Source organism: Erinaceus europaeus, chromosome 19, assembly GCF_950295315.1.
Source record: "Erinaceus europaeus chromosome 19, mEriEur2.1, whole genome shotgun sequence".
In the NCBI taxonomy this organism is placed as follows: domain Eukaryota; kingdom Metazoa; phylum Chordata; class Mammalia; order Eulipotyphla; family Erinaceidae; genus Erinaceus; species Erinaceus europaeus.
In genome coordinates, this window is record NC_080180.1 from 283,955 (window position 1) to 310,160 (window position 26,206).

At 51.2% G+C, this 26,206-nt stretch overlaps 1 protein-coding gene across 19 annotated transcripts; it reads left to right on the forward strand.

The window, feature by feature from the left end:
* The first annotated feature begins 1,767 nt into the window (after window positions 1-1,767).
* CD55 (CD55 molecule (Cromer blood group)) lies at window positions 1,768-25,767 on the forward strand. 19 transcript variants are annotated; one of them, XM_060178347.1, is made up of 13 exons: window positions 1,769-1,936; window positions 2,529-2,717; window positions 5,283-5,468; window positions 6,115-6,214; window positions 7,581-7,666; window positions 10,359-10,547; window positions 15,641-15,754; window positions 16,817-16,900; window positions 19,377-19,397; window positions 22,213-22,285; window positions 23,277-23,369; window positions 24,191-24,292; window positions 25,563-25,767. In XM_060178347.1, the coding sequence occupies exons 1-12, from the start codon at window positions 1,861-1,863 to the stop codon at window positions 24,261-24,263; spliced, it is 1,284 nt and encodes a 427-aa protein (XP_060034330.1). In that variant the 5' UTR covers window positions 1,769-1,860; the 3' UTR covers window positions 24,264-24,292; window positions 25,563-25,767. The 19 variants fall into 19 exon arrangements, 15 of the variants coding, with proteins under 15 accessions (XP_060034330.1, XP_060034329.1, XP_060034333.1 ...); XR_009546282.1 differs by lacking the exon at window positions 23,277-23,369 and having other exon boundaries at window positions 22,041-22,285; XR_009546281.1 differs by having other exon boundaries at window positions 22,041-22,285; window positions 23,277-24,292; window positions 25,563-25,609.
* The last annotated feature ends 439 nt before the right edge of the window (window positions 25,768-26,206 follow it).

Consider the following 26,206-nt stretch of genomic DNA (forward strand, 5'->3'; position numbering starts at 1 on the left):
GCATTTGCCCTTCGTCCGTAGCCAGTCAACAGCGTCAGGTTGAGCCTGATGTCAAGTTTCGAGACCTCCTTTGAATCTGGAGAGGTGGCAGTCGTTGACTGTGTGGGTCATAGTCTGTCTGTAGCCACAGGGGCAGTTTGGGTCGTCTCTGGCCGACTCTAGGAGCTCGGGACTGGAAGCTGCCTGGCCCGGCCTGGCCGCAGGAGGGGTCTGAGGCCCCGGGACAAGCAGGGAAGGTGCTCAGTTCACTCTGCTGCTGCTGCTGCTGTCCCCTGACAAGCACTGACCAGCACACTGCCCCCGTGACTGGTGGACCATCAGGCCTCAGTATCCCCCTGTAAACACAGGCCAAGCTCCAGAGCCCTGCCAGCACCAGCACTCCTGCTTCTACATCAAAATGAGAGGGGCTTCCATCTCGGACTGAGGGTCAAGGGGCTCACTGACATCAAACTGTGGGTCCTGGGGCAGCCAGGGCTCCCGCTGGCTCAGCTTCACACAACAGCCTGAGCCCAGGGAAGGGCTGGGGGCACAGTCAGGGGGACGGAGCCCCTTTGCAGCATCAGGAAAGGACAAGAGCCCAGGCCCAGGTCAGGGAGAGAGTCTAGGCTACAGACAGGGAGGCTCTCTGGGGACTAGCAGGGGAAGGCTACTGGAAGACCAGGTACGGGAGGGACCCAGGGCAGGAGGAGCAGCTGGCCTGTCCACTAGCTGGGCCCGGAAGAGGCAGGTGCTGGTGTCTTCAAGGGGCCTTGCTGCCTCTCCCTGGAGAGTCTAGGCTTCTCAGAGCATCTCCCTTGGAAACTGCTCCAAGCCCAGCAACCCCTCCTCCTGTCTGCTGGGCTCTGGCAGAACCAGCTGCCAGCTCCAGGTCCTTGGGCTCCTGGTCTCACCCCGGGACTGCTGGCACCCAGGCCCCTCACCCACCTCCTGCAAAGCCCTCTGGCCCCTCAGGCCCAGGAGCCCCCTGCTTCGGGACCCTCAGCTCGCCCCGCCCCAAAGTGCAAAGATTTCATCTGGAAGGTTCCAAGTTCTAGTTCTAGCAGTCACTAAGCCGGGTCCCCCCACCCCCCAGCTAAGAAAGGGTTCCTGCCGGGGGCGGGCCCTTGCTGCCCCACCCTGCACCCCTCTCCCCAGCCTCCCAGGAAGCCCCCAGGACCCTCTCTCCAGCCTCCCAGGCCCCCAGGAGCCCCCAGGCCCCTCTCCCCAGCCTCCCAGGCCCCCAGGAGCCCCCAGGCCCCTCTCTCCAGCCTCCCAGGCCCCCAGGAGCCCCCAGGCTCCTCTCCCCCAGCCTCCCAGGCCCCCAGGAAGCCCCCAGGCCCCTCTCTCCAGCCTCCCAGGCCCCCAGGCCCCTCTCCCCAGCCTCCCAGGCCCCTCACCTCAGCCTCCCAGACCCCAGAGAGCCCCCAGGCCCCTCTCCCCAGCCTTCCAGGCCCCCAGGGAGCCCCCAGGCCCCTCTCTCCAGCCTCCCAGGCCCCCAGGCCCCTCTCTCCAGCCTCCCAGGCCCCCAGGCCCCCAGGGAGTCCCCAGACCCCCAGGCCCCCAGGGAGCCCCCAGGCCCCTCTCTCCAGCCCCCCAGCCCCCAGGCCCCCAGGGAGCCCCCAGGCCCCTCTCCCCAGCCCCCCAGCCCCCCAGGCCTCCAGAGAGCCCCCAGGCCCCTTTCCAGCCCGCCCAGCCTAGCACGCCCCCGCCCCGCCCCGCCCCGCACCTGGAGCGCACCCTTGGGCGGTCCCACTCGGCCGCCCCGCCCAGGCCTCCAGACCCGGCAGAGCCGCCGCTACAGCCCGCAGAGCAGGCTCCCTTGGCGGGTCGCTCTGTTGCCTTGGACCCGGACCCGGACCGGACCCCGGACCGCCACACGACATGGGCCCCGCCGCCCGCGTCCTGGCCGCTCTGGCCCCGCTGCTGCTGCTGCTGCTGGGCGCGCCCTTGGCACGGGGTGAGTGCCCGAGCTGGGGATGGGTGGGACTGCACCTCTGCTGGCTGCTTGGAGCTGGGTGCTTGATAACTGTGTGTCTGGGAAGGGGGCTGCGCCCGGGCTGGGTACTGGGTGTCTATGCTTGACTGCACCCCGGCCGGGTACTGGGTGAGCCCTGGTTGGGTGTGACTGCACCCAGGCTGGTGCTGGGTGTCTGGGTGTCTGGGTGTGACTACACCCTGGGCTGGGTGCTGGGTGCTGGGTGCTGGGTGCTGGGTGTGTGCTGCTTCTGAGAGCAGGACAGGCGGCCTGAGCTGTGTGGGGTCCGAGTGCAGGCCTCCAGGTGGGGTGTGTGTGTGAACAGCCACCCCAAAGCCAGGGTGGGGGGTGACCGTGGACCCCCCTCAGCCAGGGTCCCAGCAGCACCCCACTTGCCCCACCCCAGGAAACACTTCTCTTTCTTAGTGATGAGAGTGCAGGGACTGGGGGTGGTGGTGAGGGTAGGGGGTATGCAGGATGGGGGCCGGGGGTGGGGGTGATGCTCTCACTTTTTGGGGGGTGGCTGAGGCGGCCCGGCCTAGGCCATCCCTGCAGCTCTGCCCCTGTCGCCCAGGTGACTGCGGGGAACCCCCCGAGGTGCAGCACACACAGCCACCAGACCTGAGCGGGCAGAAGAGCTTCTCCGTGGGCAAGTCTGTTACCTACAAGTGTGCCCCGGGTCTGGTGAAGATGCCCGGCCTGCCCGACTCGGTGGTGTGCCAGCAGGACGGCCAGTGGTCAGAGCTGGCGGTATTCTGCAACCGTGAGTGCTCCCCAGTGCTCCCCTCCTCCCGCCTCCCCCCAGCCAGGTAATTGATAGTTTTCTGCGTTATTAGCCCCCAGGGTGGCTGTTGGCAGCTCATCCTCAGCTAATTGATGCCACTTCCCCGGTGAGCCGGTGAGGTGAGGGAGCAGGAGCTGTGGGCCTCAGGCCTTGGCGTCTCCAGGGCTGGCAGAGACAGACACTCACTGCCGGGGGCCCTGCCCAAGGGGATGGGAGGTGGCATCTGGCTGAAGGCACGGCTCTATTTTTGTTGGTCATCTCAGTGAGGCGTCCCAGACCAAGTGCTCTGTGATAGGGCAGCACCTACTGTGGTGGCCCTGCAGAGCTGAGGGCAGAGCAGCTGGACTGTGGGGACCCCATCCTCCCAGCACGGGGGCCTCCCCAGTCGCCCTGCTGTGTAGCCCACCCTGCCGTCCACCCTGAGCGGGTCCCTTGTGCAGTTGAGGAGACAGACTCATCATCCAGTGACCCTCTTGGGGAGATCAGCTGCTGTGACCTGAGAGCCAGGGTGCAGGTCCTGTCTAGCTCCAAGTGCCTCTGCAGCCCAGCTGCCCCTGGCCCCACTGCCCAGGGCTGAGGAGGCTCAGTGGCCACTGGCTCCAGCTTTGTCTCTGCGTTGGGGGTTCAGGACCCAGGCCCTAGGTGTGAGCGTGAGTGTGGTCTTTGCTGCATTTGCTGTGGCCCAGGCCCCCGGGTGTTCACCCACCTGCACTGGCTGCCCTTCGGTGCCAGCCACCATGTCAGGCACCAGCCATATTTCTCAGCTGTTGGCTTAAGGGCACCAAGTCCACTCCAGGCTGTGGCAGTCACAGTCACCCAAGTGCGGATGTTCTGGACCCACTGTAGGCTGCACGGACCACTCTGAAGTCAGCAGGAAGCATGGGAAAGGGGGTACAAGGCCCAGAGAGTTAGCACTGAGCATAGAAGAGGGTGGTGTCCACGGTCACCCCCACATAGAGTCAGCCTGATTGTCCACCCGCACACCACTGGATAGGCAACTGTGAAGTGAGCACTTCTCGTGGGCTAGAAAGATGGTGCAGGGAGCCAGGCGGTAGCACAACAGGTTTAGCGCACGTGGCATAAGGATGCCGGTTCGAGCCCCCGGCTCCCCACCTGCAGGGGAGTCACTTCACAGGTGGCAAAGCAGGTCTGCAGGTGTCTGTCTTTCTCTCCCCCTCTCTGTCTTCCCCTCCTCTCTCCATTTCTCTCTGTCCTATCCAACAACGACAACATCAATCACAACAACACTAATAACTACAACAACAACAAAAAGACAACAAGGGCAACAAAAGGGAAAATCAATCAATTAATTTTAAAAAAGGAAGATGGTGCTAAGCCATCGTTAGAGACACAGTGAGTGGACCTAGAGGTGTGTGTGCCAAGGGGAGGAGGAGCTGAAGGACAGCCACCCCATGGCTTCAGTCATGTGTGGAGGGCAGACCACCACTCAAGCACGTCAGCTTGCAAATGAAAAGTAGGAACTGGGCTACCTCTCAGATCTGTGGATAGGATACTACTGGTGCCTGTCAGAGGCAGGCAAAGCAGAGAAATGCTGGTGCTGGGTGTGGTCATGTGGAGGTGTGAAATCACACCCCTGAAATCTGACTCTGCTGCAAAGCGAAATCAGTACTGAAGAATCACCACAGCCAGGTGCGCCACCACCTGGCCAGGCCCTAAGCATATTTTCTTTCTTTCCCCTCCCCTTTTGGCTAGAGACGGAAATTGAGATGGAAGGACGAGATAGAGAGGGAGAAAGACAGAGACCCCTGCAGCCCTGCTTCACCACTTGTAAAGCTTCCCCCCTGCAGGTGGGGACCAGGGGCTTGAACCCAAGTCCTTGCTTACTGTAATGTGTGTGCTTAACCAGGTGTGCCACTGCCTGGCCCCACTTTTTAAAATTATCTTTATTTATCTATTGGCTGGAGACAATCAAATTGAGAGGGAAGGGGGAGCTAGAGAGGGAGAGAGACAAGATACCTGCATTCCTGCTTCACCACTTGTGACGCTTTCCCCCTGCAGGTGGTGACCGGGGGCTTGAACCCGGAAAGTATGATATTCTTTATGGATTTATTTATTATATAACAAAAGGGGCAGGTGTGGCGCACCTGGTTAGGCACCAACATTACAGTGCGCAAGAACCCAGTTTCCAGGCCCTGGGCCTCACCTGCAGGGGGAAGCTTCACAAGTGTGAAGCAGGGCTGCAGGTGTCTCTCTGCCTCTGTCCCTCTCTATGTCCACCTCTCTTCTCAAGTTCTCTCTGTCTCTATGCAATAGTAAAATAAATAAAAATATTTGAAAAGAAAGACAATCAGAAGAGAGAAAATCAGAGATGGAAATGCCTCCAAGTGGCTTTAAATGAAACACGCTTATCACCCCCGTTACCAGGAGTTGCCAGGATGATTCAAAAAGCCCTGATGTTTCCCTTACTGCCTGCCTCTGGGCTGCGTCAGTGATTTAGCAGAGAGTTAATAAGACAACTCACCCTTGGTTCAGAATAACACTGGAGAATGGTGGCTAATGAGCCCTCTGCTGTGGCTGCCCCAGGCAGCTGCGATGTCCCACCCAGGCTGCTGTTCGCGTTTCTGCGGATACGCTACAGCAAACAGAACTACTTCCCGGCTGGCTCCACTGTGCATTACAGCTGCCGCGAAGGCTACACGAAGGTTATGTCAGACAAGCTCACCTGCCTCCCCGAGTTTGTGTGGTCCAAGCCAAATGAATTCTGCAAAAGTAAGTGTCATCTTTTCCAGTCCGGGGGGTCCACCCGGGTCTCCACACACAGAAGCATGTCTGCTGGGGCCTGGACTGCACCCGGCCCGGAGTGTGCAATGTCTGGCATCACTGTCTGAATTGTGTGGAGAGAGGGCGAACAGAGCCTTTTCCTGATCTTTGTGTGCACATCCTTATTTGAAATGATTCATAACACAACTATTCTTTTTTTTCTTTGTATTTTCTTTTATTTGATAGGACTGAAAAAAAAAGTGAGAGGGAAGAGGAAGATAGAGAGGGAGTGAGACAGAGACACCTGCAGACCTGCTTCCCTGCTCATGAAGCTTCCTCCCTGCAGGTGGGGAGTGGGGGCTTGAACCCAGTGAGGTGTAACGTGTGTGCTGAACCAGGTGTGCCACTGCCTGGGCCCTAAGAGTTCTTTTTAAATTAGGCAAACTAAATACTTTTGAAACAATAATAACATTAATTGAATCAGGATCCAACTTAATCAGTTCTTTTCCAAAAATGAAATAAGTATATCCTAAAAATGTTGCATTTTGAAGTATCATAAAAGAAAGATAGAGTGAGGGAAGTCTAAGGATAAGAAATATCAGGTTCAGATGAGGTGGATCCCTCACTGCAGAATGTTGATTTGTTTTCTCTTTAGAAAAACCATGTCCTAACCCTGGAGAAATAAAGAACGGCCACATCAACATAACAACTGACATGTTGTTCGGGGCCACCATTCTCTTCTCCTGTGACACGGGGTGAGCTGGGAGAGGGTCCCCCATGTGTAGGAAATGAGAGATGCCTTGATCTCCTGTGACACGGGGTGAGCTGGGAGAGGGTCCCCCATGTGTAGGAAATGAGAGATGCCTTGATCTCCTGTGACACGGGGTGAGCTGGCAGAGGGTCCCCCATGTGTAGGAAATGAGAGATACCTTGATCTCCTGTGACACGGGGTGAGCTGGCAGAGGGTCCCCCATGTGTAGGAAATGAGAGATGCCTTGATCTCCTGTGACACGGGGTGAGCTGGCAGAGGGTCCCCCATGTGTAGGAAATGAGAGATGCCTTGAGAGCCACGGTGCAAGTTCCAAGATTTGCTGCTGGTGTTGACAAGCTTGTGGCAAATCCACTCCTGTGTTCAAACACCATTCAACACAAGCTCATCATGGTTAAAATTAATAAAACCTGCAAGAAAGGAAGGTATCTTTTCAATAAGTAATGAATATGTAAGCAGCCAATTTTAAAATATCATGGATTAAAAACACTTTTTCCTGCTGTGAACATACCTTTCTGACCTTAAGTCTTTTTCTCCGTGTGAGGAAAAGGGTTCAGAGGGGCCTGAGGTAGTGGTGGCCTCAGGCAGGCACAGCTGGAAACATTGCTTTTCTCATACTTCCGATGCTTTTTGCTGTGTACACAAGTGCCCTGCTCTTTATAAAATGAAAACAGCTGCATCTTCTGTCTCCAGTGCTCAGCTCAGATGTTTGAACCATTAGCCCCATGTGTGAAGAGTCTGAGGAATGCTGAGACTTTAAACATAAGTATGTTTGGTTCTTCTTTTAGATTTTTTAATTTACTTTTCATTTATTGGGTAGAGATAGAGAGAGAAAGAAAGGAAGAGAAACAGAGAGACTTGCAGCCCTGCTTCACCATTCATGAAGCCTTCCTAGTAGTTTGCTCTTCTAAGACTCTTGCCAGGTCTTCTAGAACTCAGAAATATAACCTCCTCGAGCATCTATACCATTAAAACATTCAAAACACTTGCTATGTTGGTTTTTGGTGCCACATTTATTATTATTTTTTCTGTTGCTGGCACTTCACCACTCCATGCTTACAGCCTTTACAGAGAGACAGAGGGACAGAGGGAAGGACACCACAGCCCCCAGTGAAGTGGGGGCCAGACTCTTGCCTGGGCAGCAGGTGCAGACCAGTGTCCTTCTGGGAGACTTTGTCCTGCCAACCCTTAGATGGGCTCTTGCCCCTTTCTGCGGCCCTGCACACTCTCACTACCTGTTGTTTGTCCCCACCTACTGGCTTGGTGAGCATTTGCACATGCTCTCAGGGAGAAAGTAAGGGCCACCCCGCAGAGTGGGTGGAGTGTCACCCCCTCTCCTTCCCCTGCTCTAGGTATAAACTAGTGGGTGCAGCTTCCAGCTACTGTACTGTCATGGGTAACAACGTGGGGTGGAGCAGCACGCCGCCGGAATGCAAAGGTGAGGCCATCAGGAACTCAGCAGATGTAAGTGCCCTGCAGCTCAGGCAGCGAGAGGGTGGAGGGGGGCTGTGACCGGGGTCTCCTCCGCCATGCAGGACCTGAGAGCTGGCAGGACCTAGTTAGGACCGCCTTCCACACCTTTATTCTTTACTGGGGAAGTCATGGCTTACAGGAAGTACAGTTTCCTGTCTCCCTGTGACATACATGAGTCCGCACGCTGCTCCCACCACCAGCCCGAGTCCAGCTTCATCTTTCTGTCTGCGCTGGATCTTGGAGGCTCCCCCAGCTCCTCAACCCGCCCCGCCCTGCCCCGCCCCACCCCGCCCAAAGCCCTTTGCTTTGCTGAGATGCACCCACCCAGGACAAGCTCCACCCTGCGTCTCCCTGTTCTTATTCCGCCTCTCAAATACAAATGCCACCTGTAAGTGAGATCGTCCATGTTCATCCTCCTCCTGCCTCCTCTCACTTAACTCGAGCCCTGCAAGTTGCAGCCCAGTTAGGGCAAAGGAGACTTCCACCACTTCTGACAGTGCGTGTCACTGCAGTGTCCACTGTGCAGATAAGCCACGACTCCCCCAAGCTCTCATCTGCTGGGCATCTGGGCTGTGTGGGCTCAGAGCAGGTTCTGGGGCTGGGGTCCCACCTGCCTGACTTAGCAGCGAACCATCCCACACAGGTGCGACTGGCATTTCCCCAGGGGCTCTTGTGTTTCTGCTGGTCTTGTGAACCCCAGTGCCTTGAGGGGCTGCAGGCCTAAGCCCAGCTCACACGGCCTCTCCAGCAATCTGCCGGGTTCTCTAAGCCCACGTCAGTCAGAGGCCGAAGCCCCGTCCGGGAGAGGCCAGCAGCACTACTACCACTCCTCCTCCTCCTCTTCCTGTTTCTTCTCTTCCTCCTTCTCCTCCTCCTCCTTCATCAACTTCTCCTCCTTTATTTTTTATTTATTGGAGAAACAGAGAAATGGAGAGCAAAGGAAGAGATAGAAAGGGAGAGAGAAATAGAGACAGCATAGCAATGGCTTCACTATTTGTGAAGCTTTCCCCCGCAAGTGGGGACTAGGGGCTTGAACACCTCCATGTGTGCGCTGAAATGGGTGGGCATTGTCTGTGTTTCTGTGCTTGGTGACTTCTTTTTCTCATGAGAAGTCTGCTCTTATCATCCTTCTAAAAGCACTGTGTACCCCACCTCCCCAGGCTGGTTAAAGCTCTCTCTTTCCAAACCACCGTGAGGGCTGCTGTGCTAACCCTCACAAATTGCAGACTGAGGAATGCTTTGAATAACTTTCCACTTTATTTTAAGACAAGAAACTGTCTTATTTGGTCTCACACAGATTTTTGTAGGACAATTCCTGGAGTCTATTAGGCACTTAAACCCTGAGTTACTGTGCCCCTACACTCCCCCCAATTCTCAGCAGTCCCCCAGCCTCCAGCTGGGCTCCCCAGGCTGCACCACCCAGCCACAGCTGGGCCTCTGCTCACAGTCACTGCCCCCCCTCACCGTGATGGCTGACCTGAAGGCCACTTATCAATCACGGCTATTTCTTGGGGTCTAAAGAGCTTTGGGTGTCATATGGCTTTGTGTACATAAAATAATGTCATATTACTCTCCTGCTGAAAGAGAGATGACTATGACCCTGGAGAATGTGGAATCACCGATTTCTTTGTCAGGGCATGTGCCAGGGAGAGGCTTCTTTTAGTAACATAATGCGAGCAAATCTCTGTTCATTTATTTATTCATTTATTTATAACCAATTTAGCTGCTCAGCTAGATTTATTTTATTCTTTATTTTTTAAATATTTATTTATTTCCTTCTGTTGCCCTTGCTGTTTTATTGTTGTGGTTATTATTGTTTTTGTTATTGGTGTCATCATTGTTGGACAGGACAAAGAAATGGAGAGAGGAGGGGATGACAGAGAGGGGGAGACAAAGACAGACACCTGCAGACCTGCTTTACCGCCTGTGAAGTGACAACCCTGCAGGTGGAGAGCCGGGGGCTCGAACTGGGGTCCTTATGCCAGTCCTTGCGCTTTGCGCCACCGCCCGACTTCCTAGATTTATTTTAAATTAAAGGCCTTATGAATCAGTATGTGTTTTGAATACTTTTATCCTAAAAGTCAAAATGCAGTCCTGACATCAAAGTTGTCTTGCTGTGTCCAGAATGATGTTTCCCCAGAATGCTTCTGGAATTCCTGTGAGAGCCCTTGGGTATTCTCTGGGGATGACCAGCTGTCCCCCTTTCCTGGCTCTCAGAAAGGGCAGCTTGGTGACACCCAGGTCCAGTGCCACTTGTCCCCAGGGTCCCTGTCCTCCCTACCTCTCCCTGAGCAGCAGCAGAGTCCATAGATTTATTTTCCCCTGCACTGGTTTGTAACAAGTACAAGCATCTCTGTAAGTTTGTTTTACATGGATGTTCTGGTATTTCTACAAACTGCCTCCCCCAGCCGCCAGTTGTGCAACATTGTACCGTCTCTTCCTGGGTGCATAGTAGCATTATTCCTTTCTACCATATATATGTCTATTTTTATCTTAGGGTGTATTATGTATGTAGCATTAAAAACATTCAGCATTTATAATGCTGAATTGAGAAAAATGGTAAATTTTGATTTTTTAGAAATAAAATTATAGCTTGTTTTCTTTGTAAAGAATGCTTTCATAGCTTTCCTGATTGTAAATGTGTTGCATTTTTAAAGAAATCAGTTGCTCAGCACCACCAGAAGTCCACAACGGAACCATCCAGGAGCCACAGCCCTTGTATGTGTACAGACAGTCTGTGACCTACAAATGCGCTGAAGGCTTCACCCTGGCTGGAGACAAATCCATTTACTGCACCGTGAAAGACGGAGAAGGAGCCTGGAGCGGCCCACCACCCGAATGCAGAGGTAATCACATGCCATCATTTTGTTGTTGTCTTTTTAAAAAACTTCTTCATTGGGCAATTAATGGTTTACAGCTGACAGCAAAACAGAATAGTTTGTACATGCATAACATTTCCCAGTTTTCTACATAACAATTCAACCCCTACTAGGTCCTCCTCTGCCATCCTGTCCCAGGACCTGAGCCCTCTGCCTATCCCGAGTCCTTTACTTTAGTGCAGTACACCAACTCCAGCCCAAGTTACATATTTTTGTCTTATCTAACTTGGAATATGATGATTCCATGAACTTCCCAGGAAATCAAAGTAAAATGTTATACACATGCATATTTTCATTTTTCTGAAAACACAAATTTTCCTCAGTTTCTCACAGAGGTTTGACTTAACAACAAAACCACTGATATATAGTAATATATAGATTAATGAACACACACAGGTTGGGAGATAGCACAGTGTTTAATACAACAGGATACCATGCCTGAGGCTCTGAGGTCCCAAGTTCAATCCTTGTGACCACCAAAGCCAAAGCTGAACAGTAAAAAAGAAAAAGTGCACACAGCATATCTGAATACATATACACATATATATACACAGCATATCTGAATACATATACACAGCATATCTGAATACATATACACATATATATATACACATATGTGCATTAATATCTCCTGTTTTAGTAACAGCTCAAAATTCCTTTTTTAAAAAACATACAGCATATTTTTAAGCATATAAACATTAGAAACATATAGCATATAGTAAAGGGATCTTAGGTTGAACTAGAGAATCCAGATGGTGGTGACACCTGTTATCACAACTGAAGCTAAGTAATAATGGGGTCACCTGGTGGTGGATTAGAAAACCAACAGGTGGCACAGTGGATAAAGCACTGGACTTAGAAGCCTGAGGTCCTACGTTTAACCCCCAGCAACATATGAACCAGAAAATCCACAGGGATGTGTACTATGGACCCAGCAACTTCCAAACTGCTGCAACTGTAATCTAACAGATCAGCAGACCAGATGAATTACAAAGATCACCAAGATTTTCACAAAATTACATATGCAGAATTACAAAACTTCAGAGTTTAAGTACAAAAATAAGCCCTGAATATTTGGTGCCTCGAGAGACACAGCTGAATGATGAGAACACTTTTAAGTGGAGGCTAGACAAACAAGAGGGTCTGGTGGTGGCACACCTGGCTGAGTGCACATGTTAACAGTGCTCAAGGACTCAGGTTCAGGCCCCTGGTCCCCACCTGCAGAGGGAAAGCTTTGCACGTGGTGAAGCAGGGCTGCAGGTGCCTATCTCTCTCCCTCTCTATACCCCTTCCCTCTCAACTCCTGGCGATCTCTATCCAATAAATGAATAATAATAAAAGATAATACAAAATTTAAAGCTAGGAAGACACTGCTGGATGATACAAACACTAAGTAAAATAAAGGCTAGAGAAACACAGCTGAATGGTGAGAACCTGGGTAATCTAGAGAAACGCTTGGGGTTCACAGTCAGTTACAAGAGAAGCTGCCACAGGACACCCAAGGGGTCAGCTGGCCTGGGATCCATCTCAGGCTGAGATTGACGGGCACGTAGAAGCGACTTCGGTCCACACGCAGCACAGGTGGGTAGACAGAAAAACAGGCAGACCCACGATTGTGGCTTGACAATGCCCCATGCCCCTCTCAATAGCTAGTATAAGGAGAAGTGGCCTCAGTGAGGCCGGCGGCATGCTGGAGCCCCACTGTGAGGACAGGCGCCCCCCTTGGGCCCTTCCCCAGCCCACCACCTGCCTGTCCAGATGACACAGCAGTTCACAAGTCCAAGGTTGTGCAGACATGCTCCCTGATCACAGAGGAATTGAACTAGACACCAGATAAAAAGATAACTAGGAGAGTAACTTCCAGCACAGTATCAGGATATAAGCCCTTGGGATCAAGAACTAGAGAGAATTGTATTTTTTGAGCCTGAGGTGAAAAGGTGATATAGACACTCCACTTCCCTTATAATGTCACCTGTCAACTTGTACACCTGACATGCTGTGTCACCTGCACCTGCCAGGTGTTCAGTGACTTCCCCTTACACTTGCAGTGCAGTGGGCAGAGCCTGTGAGCCTTTGGCTTCAGGGCAGACCATGGACTAAGTCAGTGACCCTGTTCCTTGTAATAAAAGCAAGTCTGCAGAGGAGTTCTCATTTCAAGAGGAGGTTTGAACCTGCAGGGGCTGGAGAGTTGGGCTGTGGCCCCAATACAGTGAGGCAAGCTCTCTGCCAGGGGTCCGAGAAGGGTCTGGTACAAACCCATGTCCAGCAGGAGGGGCCTGGACTCTCTGCCGTTAGATGTGGGAGTCTTGCAATCGGATTGGGACCAAAACTGCATCTTATCTGTTATCTGACCCCAGATCCAAGGAGAAACCAATCTATGTCAAGTTGGCGACAGGTGAAGAAAATAGGGGTCGTTTGATTCTGAGTGACTTTGTTCCTGCACAGAGAAGAGAAACAGCAGTTCCACAGGCACTAACGTGCCCTGACAGCATTGGGGGGCTTTGTGTGACGACAGGGCTGGTCCTCTGGAGGATGTCTGTCAGACATATATGTGGGTGTGTCACAGAATGACGCCCCTTCTGGCTTTGAACTTGGTTTCTTCTTGTTACACAGGAGTCAGTGTGAGAACCTCCAGATGGCCTGGTACAAGTCTGATTCAGCCTCCCATAGGTGCAGCTTATGTCAAAAAAAAGACAAGGTTGTATCTAGTCCCTTGGAATCACATGGCGAGACTCCTTTCCTGTGAGTCAGACTCACGTGTGTGTGAGACTAGAAAGAGAAACAACAGTTAGCACCTGACTCTGAAATCGTAATTTGGAAGCGATACTTGGCTGATATTTTTTTTGCTCAACTTTCTTTTATTTAAATTTAATTTAATTCTTTAATTTGTGGTTAACAGTAGTTCACAATATTGTAAGATCACAGTGTCTAGCTCCATACCATGCCCACCCCTAGAGCTCTGTGTCCCCACCTTCCCGCCTCCCAAAGATAAGCTCCAGAGTGCTCACAAGTCTTCACAAACACATTGCCAGCTCTTGTTTTTCCCCCCAAGTTCATATATATCAGAGCTCTGAATTCCATATTTGAGTGAAACTATCTGGTAGTTGTCGTTCATCTCTTTACTCATTTACCTAAGTATCATCACCTCCAATTCCATCTGTTTTGTCCCAAAGGATACAATATTATCTTTTTTTTATTGTAGAGTAGTATCATGCAGACTATTTATTCCATCACTTCTTTAGCCAGTCATCTGTGGACGGGCATCTAGGCTGCTCCCACTCTTTGGCTGTTGTGAATAGTGCAGCGGTGAACTAGTCTGTGTCCCTTCTAATTAGTGTCAGTGTCCGCTGGATAAAGGCCTAACAGTGGGATTGCTGGTCACAAGGAAATTCCATGTTTACTTGTCTAGGACTGTGCACACAGTCTCCCAAAGGAGCTGCCCAGTCTGTGTTCCCACCAGCAGTGGAGCAGGGTCCCTTCTCTCCACAACCTCTCCCACGCCTGTCCTTTCCTGGTGGAAGCGCTTCTCTCAGGTGTGAGATGGGATCTTGATGTCATTTTAATTTGCCTTTCTCTAATGATGAGTGAAGCAGAGCATGTGTGTGTGTGGGGGGGGGGGGTGTGTGTCTTCTTTAGAAAACTGTTTAGTTCTTTGACCTACTTCTTTTTTCAGTTATTTTTACTGTACCAATTCTGTATGGATGCTGGATATCAGTCTCTTGTCAGATGTGTGCTGAGCAAATATCTTTTCCCATTTTGTTTTCTTTCAATGTGTAGAAGTTTTTTAGTTTCATGGAATCCCATTTATTTATTCTCGCTTTCATTTCCCATGCCTCTGGTAGTCGAGTCTCCAAACAGATCTTTGACGTGAAGATCCTGCAAAGTTTCACCGATGTTTTTATTCTCCAAATTTTAGAGTTTTGGGTCTAATACCTAGATCTTTAGTCCATTTTAATTTGACCTTGGTGTATGGTGTTAGAGGTGGTCTACTTTTACTTTTCTACATGTGGCTGTCCAGTTTTCCCAGCACCATTTGTTGAAGGGACCTTCTTTACTCCCACTGAATGGTTTTGATGCCTTTGTCGTGTATTGGGTGGTTGTAGCTGGGTGGGCTCATTTCTGGGCACTTGGCTCTTCTCCATTGATCCAAGTGTCCATTTTTATTTCCAGTACTAAGCAGTTTTGATTACTGTTGCTTTGTAATATAAGCTGAAGTTGGAGAGTATGATGGCTTCATATTTTTCCTCTTTTTTTTTTTTCTCCGATGGGCTTTGGCTATTTGCAATTTTTTGTTTTTGTTTAGCTCCACACAAATCTTTGGGCGAGTTGTTTAATTTGCCTGAAAAGTGCCATTGGGGTCTTGCTAGACATTGCACTGAAATTGTAGATTGCCTTTTGTAGAATGGCCGCTTTAAGAGTTTATTTTTCCAATCCAGGAACAAAGAATGTTCTCCCATTTCTCTATACCTTTCTTTTATTTTCTTTAATAATGCCTTCTAGTTTGCATTGTAAAGTCCCTTCACCTTCTTTGAAAGATTCACCCCAAGGTATTTTATCTTTGGGGGTTCAACTGTAAATAGGATTGAGTCTTTTATTTCCCTCTACTCTGACTCCTTGTCTATAGACAGAAATGCCACAGATTTACATGTATTGGTTTTGTATCCTGCTACTCTCTATTGAATTTATTAATTATTTCCAGTTGTTTTTTTTGGTAGAGTCTTTGGGGTTCTCTAGTTATATTATCATGTCATCAGCCAAGAGAGATAATATGATTTCTTCTTCAGTCTGTATGCTCTCTCTTTCTTCTCTGGTTGCAGTGCTGAGGACCCCCAGGACAGTGCTGAGTCATTTCTGCTCTGACTTTGCCATTTCCTTCCTCCTGCTGATTTTTGGGCTCTTTGTTACTCCTTCTTGAGTTGGCTCAGTTGTGATGTCTGGCAGCTTGACTGAGATCCTGGTTATTATGTCTTGTTTAGTTTTCAGGTGATTTTCACTGTCCATAGTCATGGCTCTGGAACTCCTCCTTAGCTGATTTTTCTTAAATATTTTTTTCTTCATAGATAATTCTCAAATTCCCAAGGTCACGCCAACTGTTCAGAAACCCACCACGGTAAAAACTCCAGTCACTAGACCCAAACCAACTCCTCCGAGATCCACCTCAGTGCACATTTCAGGTACAGGAGCCTCATTACCTCCTCTGAGCCCCACCTCAGCGAGTGTTCCAGCAACAAAGCCCAAGCCAACTTCACAGAAACCCACCTCAGCGAGTGTTCCAGCTACAAAGCCTGAGCCAACTGCACAGAAAACCACCTCAGTTAATATTCCAGCTACAAAGCCTGAGCCAACTGCGCAGAAACCCACCTCAGCTAATATTCCAGCTACAAAGCCCAAACCAACTGCACAGAAACCCACCTCAGTTAATATTCCAGCTACAAAGCCTGAGCCAACTGCGCAGAAACCCACCTCAGTTAATATTCCAGCTACAAAGCCTGAGCCAACTGTACAGAAACCCACCTCAGCTAATATTCCAGCTACAAAGCCCAAACCAACTGCACAGAAACCCACCTCAGTTAATATTCCAGCAACAAAGTCCAAACCAACTGCACAGAAACCCACTTCAGTTAATATTCCAGCTACAAAGCCTGAGCCAACTGCGCAGAAACCCACCTCAGCTAATATTCCAGCTACAAAGCCCAAACCAACTCCTCAGAGACCTGCAGTTACAGGAACCCCACTCACTCCTCAGAGACCTGCAGTTACAGGAACCCCACTAACTCCTCAGAGACCCTCTGCAGTTACAGGAACCCCACTCACTCCTCAGAGACCCTCTGCAGTTACAGGAACCCCACTAACTCCTCAGAGACCCTCTGCAGTTACAGGAACCCCACTCACTCCTCAGAGACCCTCTGCAGTTACAGGAACCCCACTCACTCCTCAGAGACCTGCAGCTACAGGAACCCCACTAACTCCTCAGAGAGCCAGCACAGCAAGCAGTGCAGCTACAACAGTCAGGAGTCCCCCCGTGCCCAGCACGCTGTCTAAGACCCCAGCAGCAGCCTGGGGCCCCAGTGCAGCCAATGCTTCTGCACAGACCACAGCAGCACCCCCAAGACGCCCCACAGCAGGGCCCCCCCTGACACAGGGCCTCCTGGCAGCTCAGTCATCCACGTCTGCCCACACGCGGGGGGCCCAGGGGCTCCGTACCACACACAGACTGACCTCTGTTCATGTTACAGCCGCCCAGACTGCAGCCACCACCCGGGCCACCACGCGTGCCCACGCCACCAGCGCCACCAAGAGGAGGGGACCACCCCCGTCAGGTGAGCCTCGTCTGGGACTTTGACACCCTCGGTGGGCGTTGTGCACAGACCAGGGGAAGCAGTGCGCAGTCTGGCTCCTTGGGGCTGGCGTGTTGCACACCAGTGGCTGTTGCTTGGGCTTACTTAAGGTCTCTAAAGGGGAAGCATTTCGGTCAGCTCACCTGGGTGGAGTGCTGCTCTGGCATGTGAGCGACCCAGGTTCGGGCCTGGCCTCCACCACACTGAAGGAAGCTTTGGTTCTGTGGCCTCTTTCACTTCTCTCTCTCTCTTCCTCTCACCTTCCTCCCTCTCTCTCACTCTCCTTTCTAAAAAAAATAGAGAGATGCATTTCATTGTCCTGTAAAGAAATGATCCACAAAAGCAATGATAAATGGAAGCTGGTGGGGAAAAAATTCTTTTATTTGACAAGACAGAGAGAAATTAAGAGGGTAGGGAGAGAGAGAGAGAGAGAGAGAGAGAGAGACCTTCAGACCTGCTTCACAACTCGTGAAGCTTCCCCCTGCAGGTGGGGACCAGGGGCATGAGCCTGGGCCCTTCCACATGGTAATGCATGCACTCATCCAGGTGTAGCAAAAAAGCTTCCTTTCTCAACTTCTAGACTGAGCAGGTCATGAGCCCTGCTGAGAACCCCCCGTGCAGGGCCCTGGGGTGGTGCCGCGGGCTGCTTCAGCCAGCAGAGCCCGCCTCCCCCCAGGAGCCTGCCAGCTGCCAGTAAGGAGAGCAGAGCACCACAGGTCCCGTGCACACCAGGCTCTTTATGGCAGCTTGTGTGACTGCAGAGTTCTCGCCGAACTCAGGGAGACAGCTCAGCCTGCCAGAGCACAGGACTTGCCTACCCCAGGCTCCAAAAACCCCAGGCTTCATCCTGGCACCACCACACGCTAAATGGAGCTGAGTGGTGCCCTGGCCTCTCCCACTTCAACGCAAATCAATGTTTTTATGAGGCAGAGAAGGACGTCCATGTCTGCTCTGGGTCCGTTTGGCTCACAGTGGCCATTTCAAATAGCTTCACACATTCTGTCTGCATCTCAGTCCTGTGTGCCTGCTTCTCTGGCCGTTATCTGGGAATACAGGGCGCCACTCCCTCCCACTGTGCTTGAAGACCTGCCCTGGCTCCTGCTGTCAGCGCTCCTGGCACCCTCCTACTGCCCCCAGTGGGTGAGCCCTGCCACCCTGCCCTGGATTCTTACGCCCACCGCACATGTCCCCGCGTCACGCGTGTCATCGGCTGATGGGTCTTTGTAGTGTGAACCATCTTGCATGAGCTTCACCATCTCTTTGCACTCAGTACTGATGTGTGGTGCTTCACGTTGACATATTTTGGACTATTTCCCTGATTTTAGCACTTGCCTGGGTTTGTTATTATTATTATTATTAATTATTATTATTATTATCTTTACTTACTGAATAGAGACAGCAAGATATCAAGAGGGAAGGGGGCGACAGAGAGACACGTGCAGCCCTGCTTCACCACTCTCAAAGCTTTCCTTCTGCAGGTGGGGGCCAGGGGTTCGCACTTGGGTCCTCTTGTGCTGTAACATGAGCTCAAGCAGGTGCGCCACCACCAGGCCCCCAGTTACTGATTTCTTAAAGGGCAGAAAGTTTTAAGTTGAATACACACGCTTTTTCAGAGGACAAGGCCAAGAGAAGCAGTTCAGAATAAGATCATTTAACATATTTAGCCTTAACCTGACTGGGCTATTATGGAAAGAGATACAACCAATATTTGGGACCATACCATTAATTTATTTGTCAAAGACCACATACCACTTTTTCTGCCCTCCATTTTCTGCTCTTGTCTCCACTGGCCTTGCAGACAGATTCCTGGCTGCGTGTGCTTAGCGGCTCCCCTGGACTTGAGTGCCATGTTCAAAGTGCAGAGCACGCAGGGAGGGCCTGCTGGGCCCACGCCCTGTGCTTTCTCTGCTGGGAAAAACTGCCCGTTCTCAGGGCGCTTGCTCTTCAGGGGCGGCACGGTCAGGAGTGCATTTACTCAGCTGTCTGGTTGTTTTGCGTGCTCACTGGTGCCGGCTGAGAGGTGCAGCTCTCCGGCGCAGCTATGCGCCTCTCAGCCATGTGGTCGTTCACGGCTAACTAGGTTCTGCTGAGACAGCCTCCCATGTCTGGGGCTCCTGCCCACACTAGCAAGCAGCTGCTGCTCCCCTTCTAGGCTTCCAGGCTGGTTTCTCACCATTGAGTCACCAAATCCAGTGTAAGTGGCACTTGCTGACAGGCCCAGTAACTTCTCGGCTGCCTTAGAAGACGTGGGGTGGGTGACGGCTCACTCACTCGCATATACGATGTCCGATTGTTCTCACAGTTCTTTATGATCACTGCTTGCAGCTAAGGACAGTTGTTAGCTCTGAACTTGCAGTTACAGTCTGTTGAGACACACCGACATTTATGGATACTTACCTACTAAGTTTCCGGTAAGCCAGTGGCTTACAAACTCATTATATTTCTGTTTCCATTTCAGGTGCAGGCACGACAGTATTTGGTAAGTTTGGCTCTCCAGCTGTTAGAAGGCACTGTCAGCACTGTGAGATGTCTGACCCATTTTCCTGGAGGAGAATACTGTCTTTTAGATGTCTTAGGAGCACTGTTAAGATGCAGTGTCTGAGGGTGCCATGGAGACGGCCGGTAAATACGGTTTACCAGCGTGTTTTGTGGACACCTTTGAGAAGTTGCTATGTTCCTAAGAACTCCCAACCATGTTCTTGTTCCAAGGTAGTTTTAGGGCAACTTCAAATTGTTTGGCCAATAAGTCACGTCTTATTAAGGGCCTCTTGTTGCCATGCTTGATTCCAGGGCTGCAGAGCCAGGAGAGAGTTGGTGACCCGTTCCTCTCCTGAAGTGTTTATAGTCAATTGTAAAGTACTCCCCATCCAGTTCTATAGTCCCATCATCTCCCAAATAAACTGTGTCACTTTTGATTAGACCCTTTTCCTTCTCCTGTTCCTTTCCGATCAGTGACTTAAGCAACGTTATTTGACTGATATCTGTTCTGTTGCTATAAACACGAGACCAGGAGCACACATCTGTGTTGTGATTTCTTTAGTGTTTCCTCTTGTCCCTTTTTGTCCTTAAGCATATCTTTGATGTTTTGCATGGTCAAGAAGATGAATAAATATGTAATGGAAATGTTGAGAGGATTTTTGGTAAGAGCCACACATCTGCACTGGCATATTGATAAGGAATGTCTTACAGATGGAAATACACTTGTGAAAAAGTATACACTTTTAAGAAAAGTATATATCCTTAAATCATGTCCTTATAAGCCAAAGTCTCTCCTGTGTTATGCACAAGCTAGCCAAGGGGCTGTAAACTGAAAACAGTCACTTAGAATCACTCATCATTAAGTTACTTTATATTTTGAGTGGACCTCTCCTCAGCCAAAAGATCTATCTTGAAAACTCCAAGAGTTGGAATTCATTCTGTTCATTCTATGTCTCAAATGTAAGTGACTCTCCTGAAATGGGAATGGCGTGATCTCGTGATTCTGTGGAGCACAGTGGAGTCTCACGGGAGCTCTCTGGTGTTCTGGGAGGTTGGAGGGCTTATCTGTTCTGACAGCGCCCAGGCGTGCACCCTGCAGGTTCTCAGAACTCTCCCTGTGGGGTGGCTGCTGTCCCGGGGTCTGTCTGAGACTGAGGAGAAGGGGTCCTCCTTCCTTGGGGGACCAGACCTGGAGCAGCACACCCCGTGGGAGGCTGTACTTAGACCATGCAGACATGAGCGTGATCTCTGCTTCCTGAGTTTGCTCTGGGGGTCAGCCCGCTTGCCTCCAAGATAAGCTCTTATGACGGGCACTACACAGAGGGCATGAGGCTGACAGTGTCAGGACTGGGGCTTTGGGTTCTCCCCTATTTAATGTTGCCAAGAAAGAGAGAATAGCTAACCCCAAATTATCCTTATTTGCTGTAGAAACAAAACCTTTCCTGTGAGTTTTCAGGCTGTTCTTCTGTCTCTGCGTCAGACTCTTCTGACCCGGGCTGTGCACTAAACTGTCTTGCAAATGTGAGGCATAGTGATGCCCTTTCACTTGCTTGGCTGTCGGAGCCATCTGTGTAGAACCATGTTGTTTGACTTCTGCATTTTGCTCTGGTTTTCTGGTAAACCCTCAGTCTCCACACAGAGACTAAATATGCTGATGGGTTGGGGAACAGGCTCGTATACTTCTGTTTACTTACCCAGATGTTTTTGAATTGCTTACACATTGAATTGCTTATCCTCTTTAGTTCTTCAGACTGAAAGCAGGAAGTGGTGTAGGGCAAAGGAACCCAGACTTTTAAAGACTGATTTCCCCAGATATAGTCTTTTGAGACTCAATCCATCCTAAGGGATCAGTTAGAGCAATTGATTGGGAGAGTCTGTCTCAAGCTCGTGTGTAGTGGGAACAGCTGGCTTGTGAACCATGAACCTTACGGCTGTGCGATTGTGTGACACCTGCATCTTGCTGGATCGGAGCCACATACACTTACTGTCGTGTTAGCATCTGTTGTTTTTCCAGTGTCGTCTAAGTTCGTGCACAGTGCATGCGGAAAGGGTGGAAATGAAGGTCGCCAGAGGGCAGAACGCGGAGGGAAAGGCAGACCTCGGGTGGTGAGCAGAGCGGAAGTGGGTGGTTTTATGAAAGACTGTGTGAAAAACCAAACTGTACACCTTATTTGCTGTGAATCAATTTATCTGACAAACTTCTTGCCATTTTCAACTCAAAACAGTCCATTTTGTTGTATAATCAAATATTAACTCTTCTAAATGAATGTTCAAATAGTCTATATATAGGAGATTGAAAATTGGAAAAGCAAGTTAGTGTTTTGCCCTGTGCTCAGGGGACAATATATATATATTTTTTCCAGTGACAGACAGAGATGTTCCCTTCATTTTGAACTAACTGTCTCCTTTCTGACTCTCATGTACTCACCTACAGATGGTGACAAGCTCCAGGATGTCTCCTAGTGCAGACATTAACAATCCAGTTGTCGCCGGCTGGGTAATCAATCAGTGGTCCATACTCTTAAAGGGGGCACAGTGTGATTGAAACCCTGTTGAGCCCTCCCAATCCTGCAAATTTTAGTTTACTGTGGGCACTGTGATGCTTTGTTTTAAGCATCTTGTTTTACTTTTCTTTGAAAGGAAGCAGGGAGAATCACATTTGCTGTCAAGAGTGTGGAATGTGGGAGCCACGAATGCAGCAGAGTCCGTCCCTCCCATCTAACTGACCCGAGAGATAGTCTGTCTGTTGTTGTGAACTGCATTGTGTGTACTTGCCGTGTCCTATTAACCGTGTTGCCCATTTTTCCCCCCTCAAGGAGTCGTTGCCGTTATTATAATAATTGGTATCCTAATTCTAGTCAGAATTTACTGGAAGTATGGAAAATCAGGGTGAGCTGAAATTCTGATGATTTTAAAAATGTCGCCTTCAACTTTTTCCAGTGAACATTGTCACCCCCTTGACAGATATCGCTTGTGGGCTCATTGCTTGGTTTAATGTGCTCTGCCTTTGAGTCTTTGGCCTGTCGTCTCTTGTCCAGATGATTAGATTTTTGTCTGTTAAAACTTCTCATTATATTCAGTACACTGACAACATTTTGGAGGAAAGTGATTTTAAAAGTCCAAGTCCCACTGTACAAGCTATCTATCAGTTTATAATTTATGACAGTATCCACTTGGACCAAACTGAAGGAATCTAGGGCAAGTCTGCTGCCGCATACAGTGGTCTGGGGGGCTTCCTCTGAGCCACAGGCACGGGCAGATGTCAGCCAGGCTGTGCAGCCCGGGGCAGTTCAGAGGGCCGGCTCTGGGCCCTGGCTCCTGCAACCCAGGCCTGAACCTACTGTGTATTTGCCTCAGCTGTCTCATCTGTGAAATGGGGGAAATCAAGGCCTCCTGGGGGGACAGTAAGGGTGAAATGAGCTCCTACGTTTTAAGAAGTTGGAACAGCTCTTGGCACTTGGTAAGCACCCAGGTGTCAATACCACAGCGCACAGGAGTAACAGTAACAGATGCTTTGGGCCATCTGAGTGGCACTGGAGGGACTCACGTTGGGCCCATGGCCATGCCCGACTGGTGCGCCCTGTGGGAGGGCCTGTTTCCTTGACCCTCTTGTTCTGTAGATTGTAGCACTCAGACAACTGGTCAAGTTCGTAGTGCTCCTGTCCACTTGAGTGATTTCAGAAGGCCCCAGTGCTGCCTACCTGCTTTCGTTCATCTGCTAACAGCAGTGAACCCCGGGGCAGTCGCTGAGTTCTGTGTTCCCAGTCCAAGTGCTGTAGCTTTTCACCTTGTCTGGCTCTTTCCTGCCTCTGTTGTTAAGCTTCAGCATGTCAACGTCCCTTTTAAAGGAGATTCATTGTCCTTATTTCATATGAGGTAGAGAGGGAGCATTTCCTCTGAGAGAGAGAAAGAAAGGGGGACCAGTGCACCTGCCCAGCACCTGCAGCCCTGAGGAGCAGACCAAGAACCTCAGGTACGCAAGGCCTGTGTTCTGCCAGCGGAGCACTTTGCCCAGCCACTTTCTATCACTAAACGGTTTGGTCTTTTAGCAAAAGCATCTAGCCATGAAGTCTGGGTCTTTTAAGGTTTTTTTTTTTACAAACATTTGTGTGTGCTAGCAAGTCATTCTAGATGCTATGTTAACAATATTAACAAAATCTCCCCCCCCCCAAATTGTTTAAATGTGGTTCAGAGCACAGCAGACGTGAGCAGATTCTAAGTCAGATAGGTAGAGATGCCCCAGCAGAACTCTGCCCTGCTGGCCCTGCCTGCCCTCTGATGACCGGGGCTGCAGAAGGGTGCGGTGGAGGACGCCTGGCTAGCCTTGCCCGCTGGAAAGATCACTGTCCATGTCTGTGATGGGGAGACAGTTGCTGGAACTTAGAAAGAGGGAAGGTTTGTTTTGAACCTCACTGGAGTAACCCCAGCTCCTCTCTCTGAGCCAGAGGAAATGTTTGCACATCCTTAGGAAAGGACCTTCCTTTTCCTGGTGCCTTAATAAATCGCTCCACTGCCTGGCTTTGAGCATAATCTCCTGATGGAGAGAGCTGACTCAGCACATTCCCAGGGTCCCTGTGAGGTCTGATACAGGTGTGGCTTAGAAGGGTGGGGGGCGAGTGAGTGGACATGCCCCTGCAACCCCTCCGTCGGCCCCGGGAGGATCCCCTCCCTTCTCTGGAAGCCCTGGGCTCAGAGGGCAAGTGCGACGGCAGAGAGGGGAGTGGTGGCCCAGAGGCTGGTGTTTGCTGGTGGAGACGCGGAGTTGAACATGTGCTTTCCTTCCCTGCGGCTCAGCTCCTACCACACAGGTGAGCTCAGCAAGGCGCTGGCCTGTCAGCCTCAGGACCCAGCACCGCAGGACGCCTGAAAAGGAAGGTCTTCTGGTAACTGGGAAAGGTACATGGTCTCACAGAGCCACGTCTGCACCTTGCCGAGCGTCCATCTGCGTGGCTGGCCGGGGGTTTCTCTGTGACTAACCGCTGCTGCCGGTTAGTCTTGTCTGAGCGTCCAGCACGGCTGCTCCAGTGAGCATGGCATCTCCGGCTCGGGGTCTGGGCCTCTGCTCTGCCCGGGGACTGCGGGGGGCTCGGTGGTCGCACGCTGGTCTCACAGCTTGGAAGGCCATGCTGACTCTGCACCTTGACATACTGAGGTTGCATCTGCGTGTCCTTGCTGTCTGGAGGCGTCTGTGTGTCCTTGCTGTCTGGAGGTGTCTGTGTGTCCTTCCTGTCTGGAGGTGTCTGTGTGTCCTTGCTGTCTGGAGGTGTCTGTGTGTCCTTCCTGTCTGGAGGTATCTGTGTGTCCTTCCTGTCTGGAGGTGTCTGTGTGTCCTTGCTGTCTGGAGGTGTCTGTGTGTCCTTCCTGTCTGGAGGCGTGTGTGTGTCCTTGCTGTCTGGAAGTGTCTGTGTGTCCTTGCTGTCTGGAGGCGTCTGTGTGTCCTTCCTGTCTGGAGGCGTCTGTGTGTCCTTCCTGTCTGGAGGCGTCTGTGTGTCCTTGCTGTCTGGAGGCGTCTGCGTGTCCTTGCTGTCTGGAGGCGTGTGTGTGTCCTTGCTGTCTGGAGGCGTCTGTGTGTCCTTCCTGTCTGGAGGCGTGTGTGTGTCCTTGCTGTCTGGAGGCGTCTGCGTGTCCTTGCTGTCTGGAGGCGTCTGCGTGTCCTTGCTGTCTGGAGGCGTCTGCGTGTCCTTGCTGTCTGGAGGCGTCTGCGTGTCCTTGCTGTCTGGAGGCGTCTGCGTGTCCTTGCTGTCTGGAGGCGTCTGCGTGTCCTTGCTGTCTGGAGGCGTCTCGATTTTCCAGAGTCTGAGAGACAAGGATGCTTGTGTGGGGTGTCTGTCCTCCATGCCATGCTTGTCCCACTTGTGGGATGGCTTTTGGCCGTTACCCAGAGTAACTATCCGGGACCTGTGTGTCTTCTTTGCTGTGCACGTGGGGCGTGTTCGCTGATTTCTAAGCTCAGAGTTTTCATGGATTCTCACCTGGTCACGTAGTCCCTTTGGGTGGTGGTGTAACTAACTGCACCTGCCATGCCTGCCCTCAGCCCTGACTCACTGCCTCTCGCTTGCATTTGGTTTGCCCTCTGGGCTAACAATTCTTCTTCATAGTTCAGAACATGTAACTTTTAAATTTTTCATATACAATTTTGATTTTAACTTTTTTTTTTAACTTTCAGGAAACACTTTTATGGCATTGACAGTCTTGCTTGTGATGCTGGTAGCTGCTGGCTAGCCAACTCAACCGCGGAGGAGTCCAGAAGCTAGTGCGCACAGACACACAGGATATATCTAGCTTGTAGACCTTTCAGCGCGTGTTCGGACAGGACACCGTTTCTGGCTCGTCCCAGTCCTCCCTGATAACAAGAACAGCAGCTCCGGGCAGTTTCTGGCTTTTGGAAAAGGCTTTCCCTCTTCTCCCGGCTCCACAGCTGGGGCACACACCCCCACTCGGCCACCTGGGATGGAGGGCACGTCTGCTCCTCTGCCCATTAGGTCACCTGAGGGAGAAGCTTGGACACACACCCCAGGAAGCAGGACGGACCACGTGCCGGGCCAGGGCCGCTGTGCCGGCTGTGCCCTGCGAGCCCTCAAGCTCCTGCCATCCCCCAGGGGAGGACATAGCTAGGTACCTATGTGCAGGAGGGCAGCGTCTGGAGGGAGCCCTGTCACCCTCAAGGCAGGGCTGCTCAAGCACCTGCACCTGGGAGGCTGGGTGGGCAGGGTCATCGGGTGAGGCTTGAGCAGGACACACCACTGGGTCACACAGCCTCACGAGGGGAGCTCTCACACTCAGCTAACTCTCACCAGTACTGCATGACTC

Bases quoted from the DNA above. Each gene is read 5' to 3' on its own strand.
- CD55 (XM_060178341.1), top strand. From the start codon at position 1,861: ATGGGCCCCGCCGCCCGCGTCCTGGCCGCTCTGGCCCCGCTGCTGCTG. The intron at 1,937-2,528 runs GTGAGTGCCCGA...CCTGTCGCCCAG, and splicing joins GGGCGCGCCCTTGGCACGGG to GTGACTGCGGGGAACCCCCC. The intron at 16,901-19,376 runs GTGAGCCTCGTC...TTTCCATTTCAG, and splicing joins GAGGGGACCACCCCCGTCAG to GTGCAGGCACGACAGTATTT.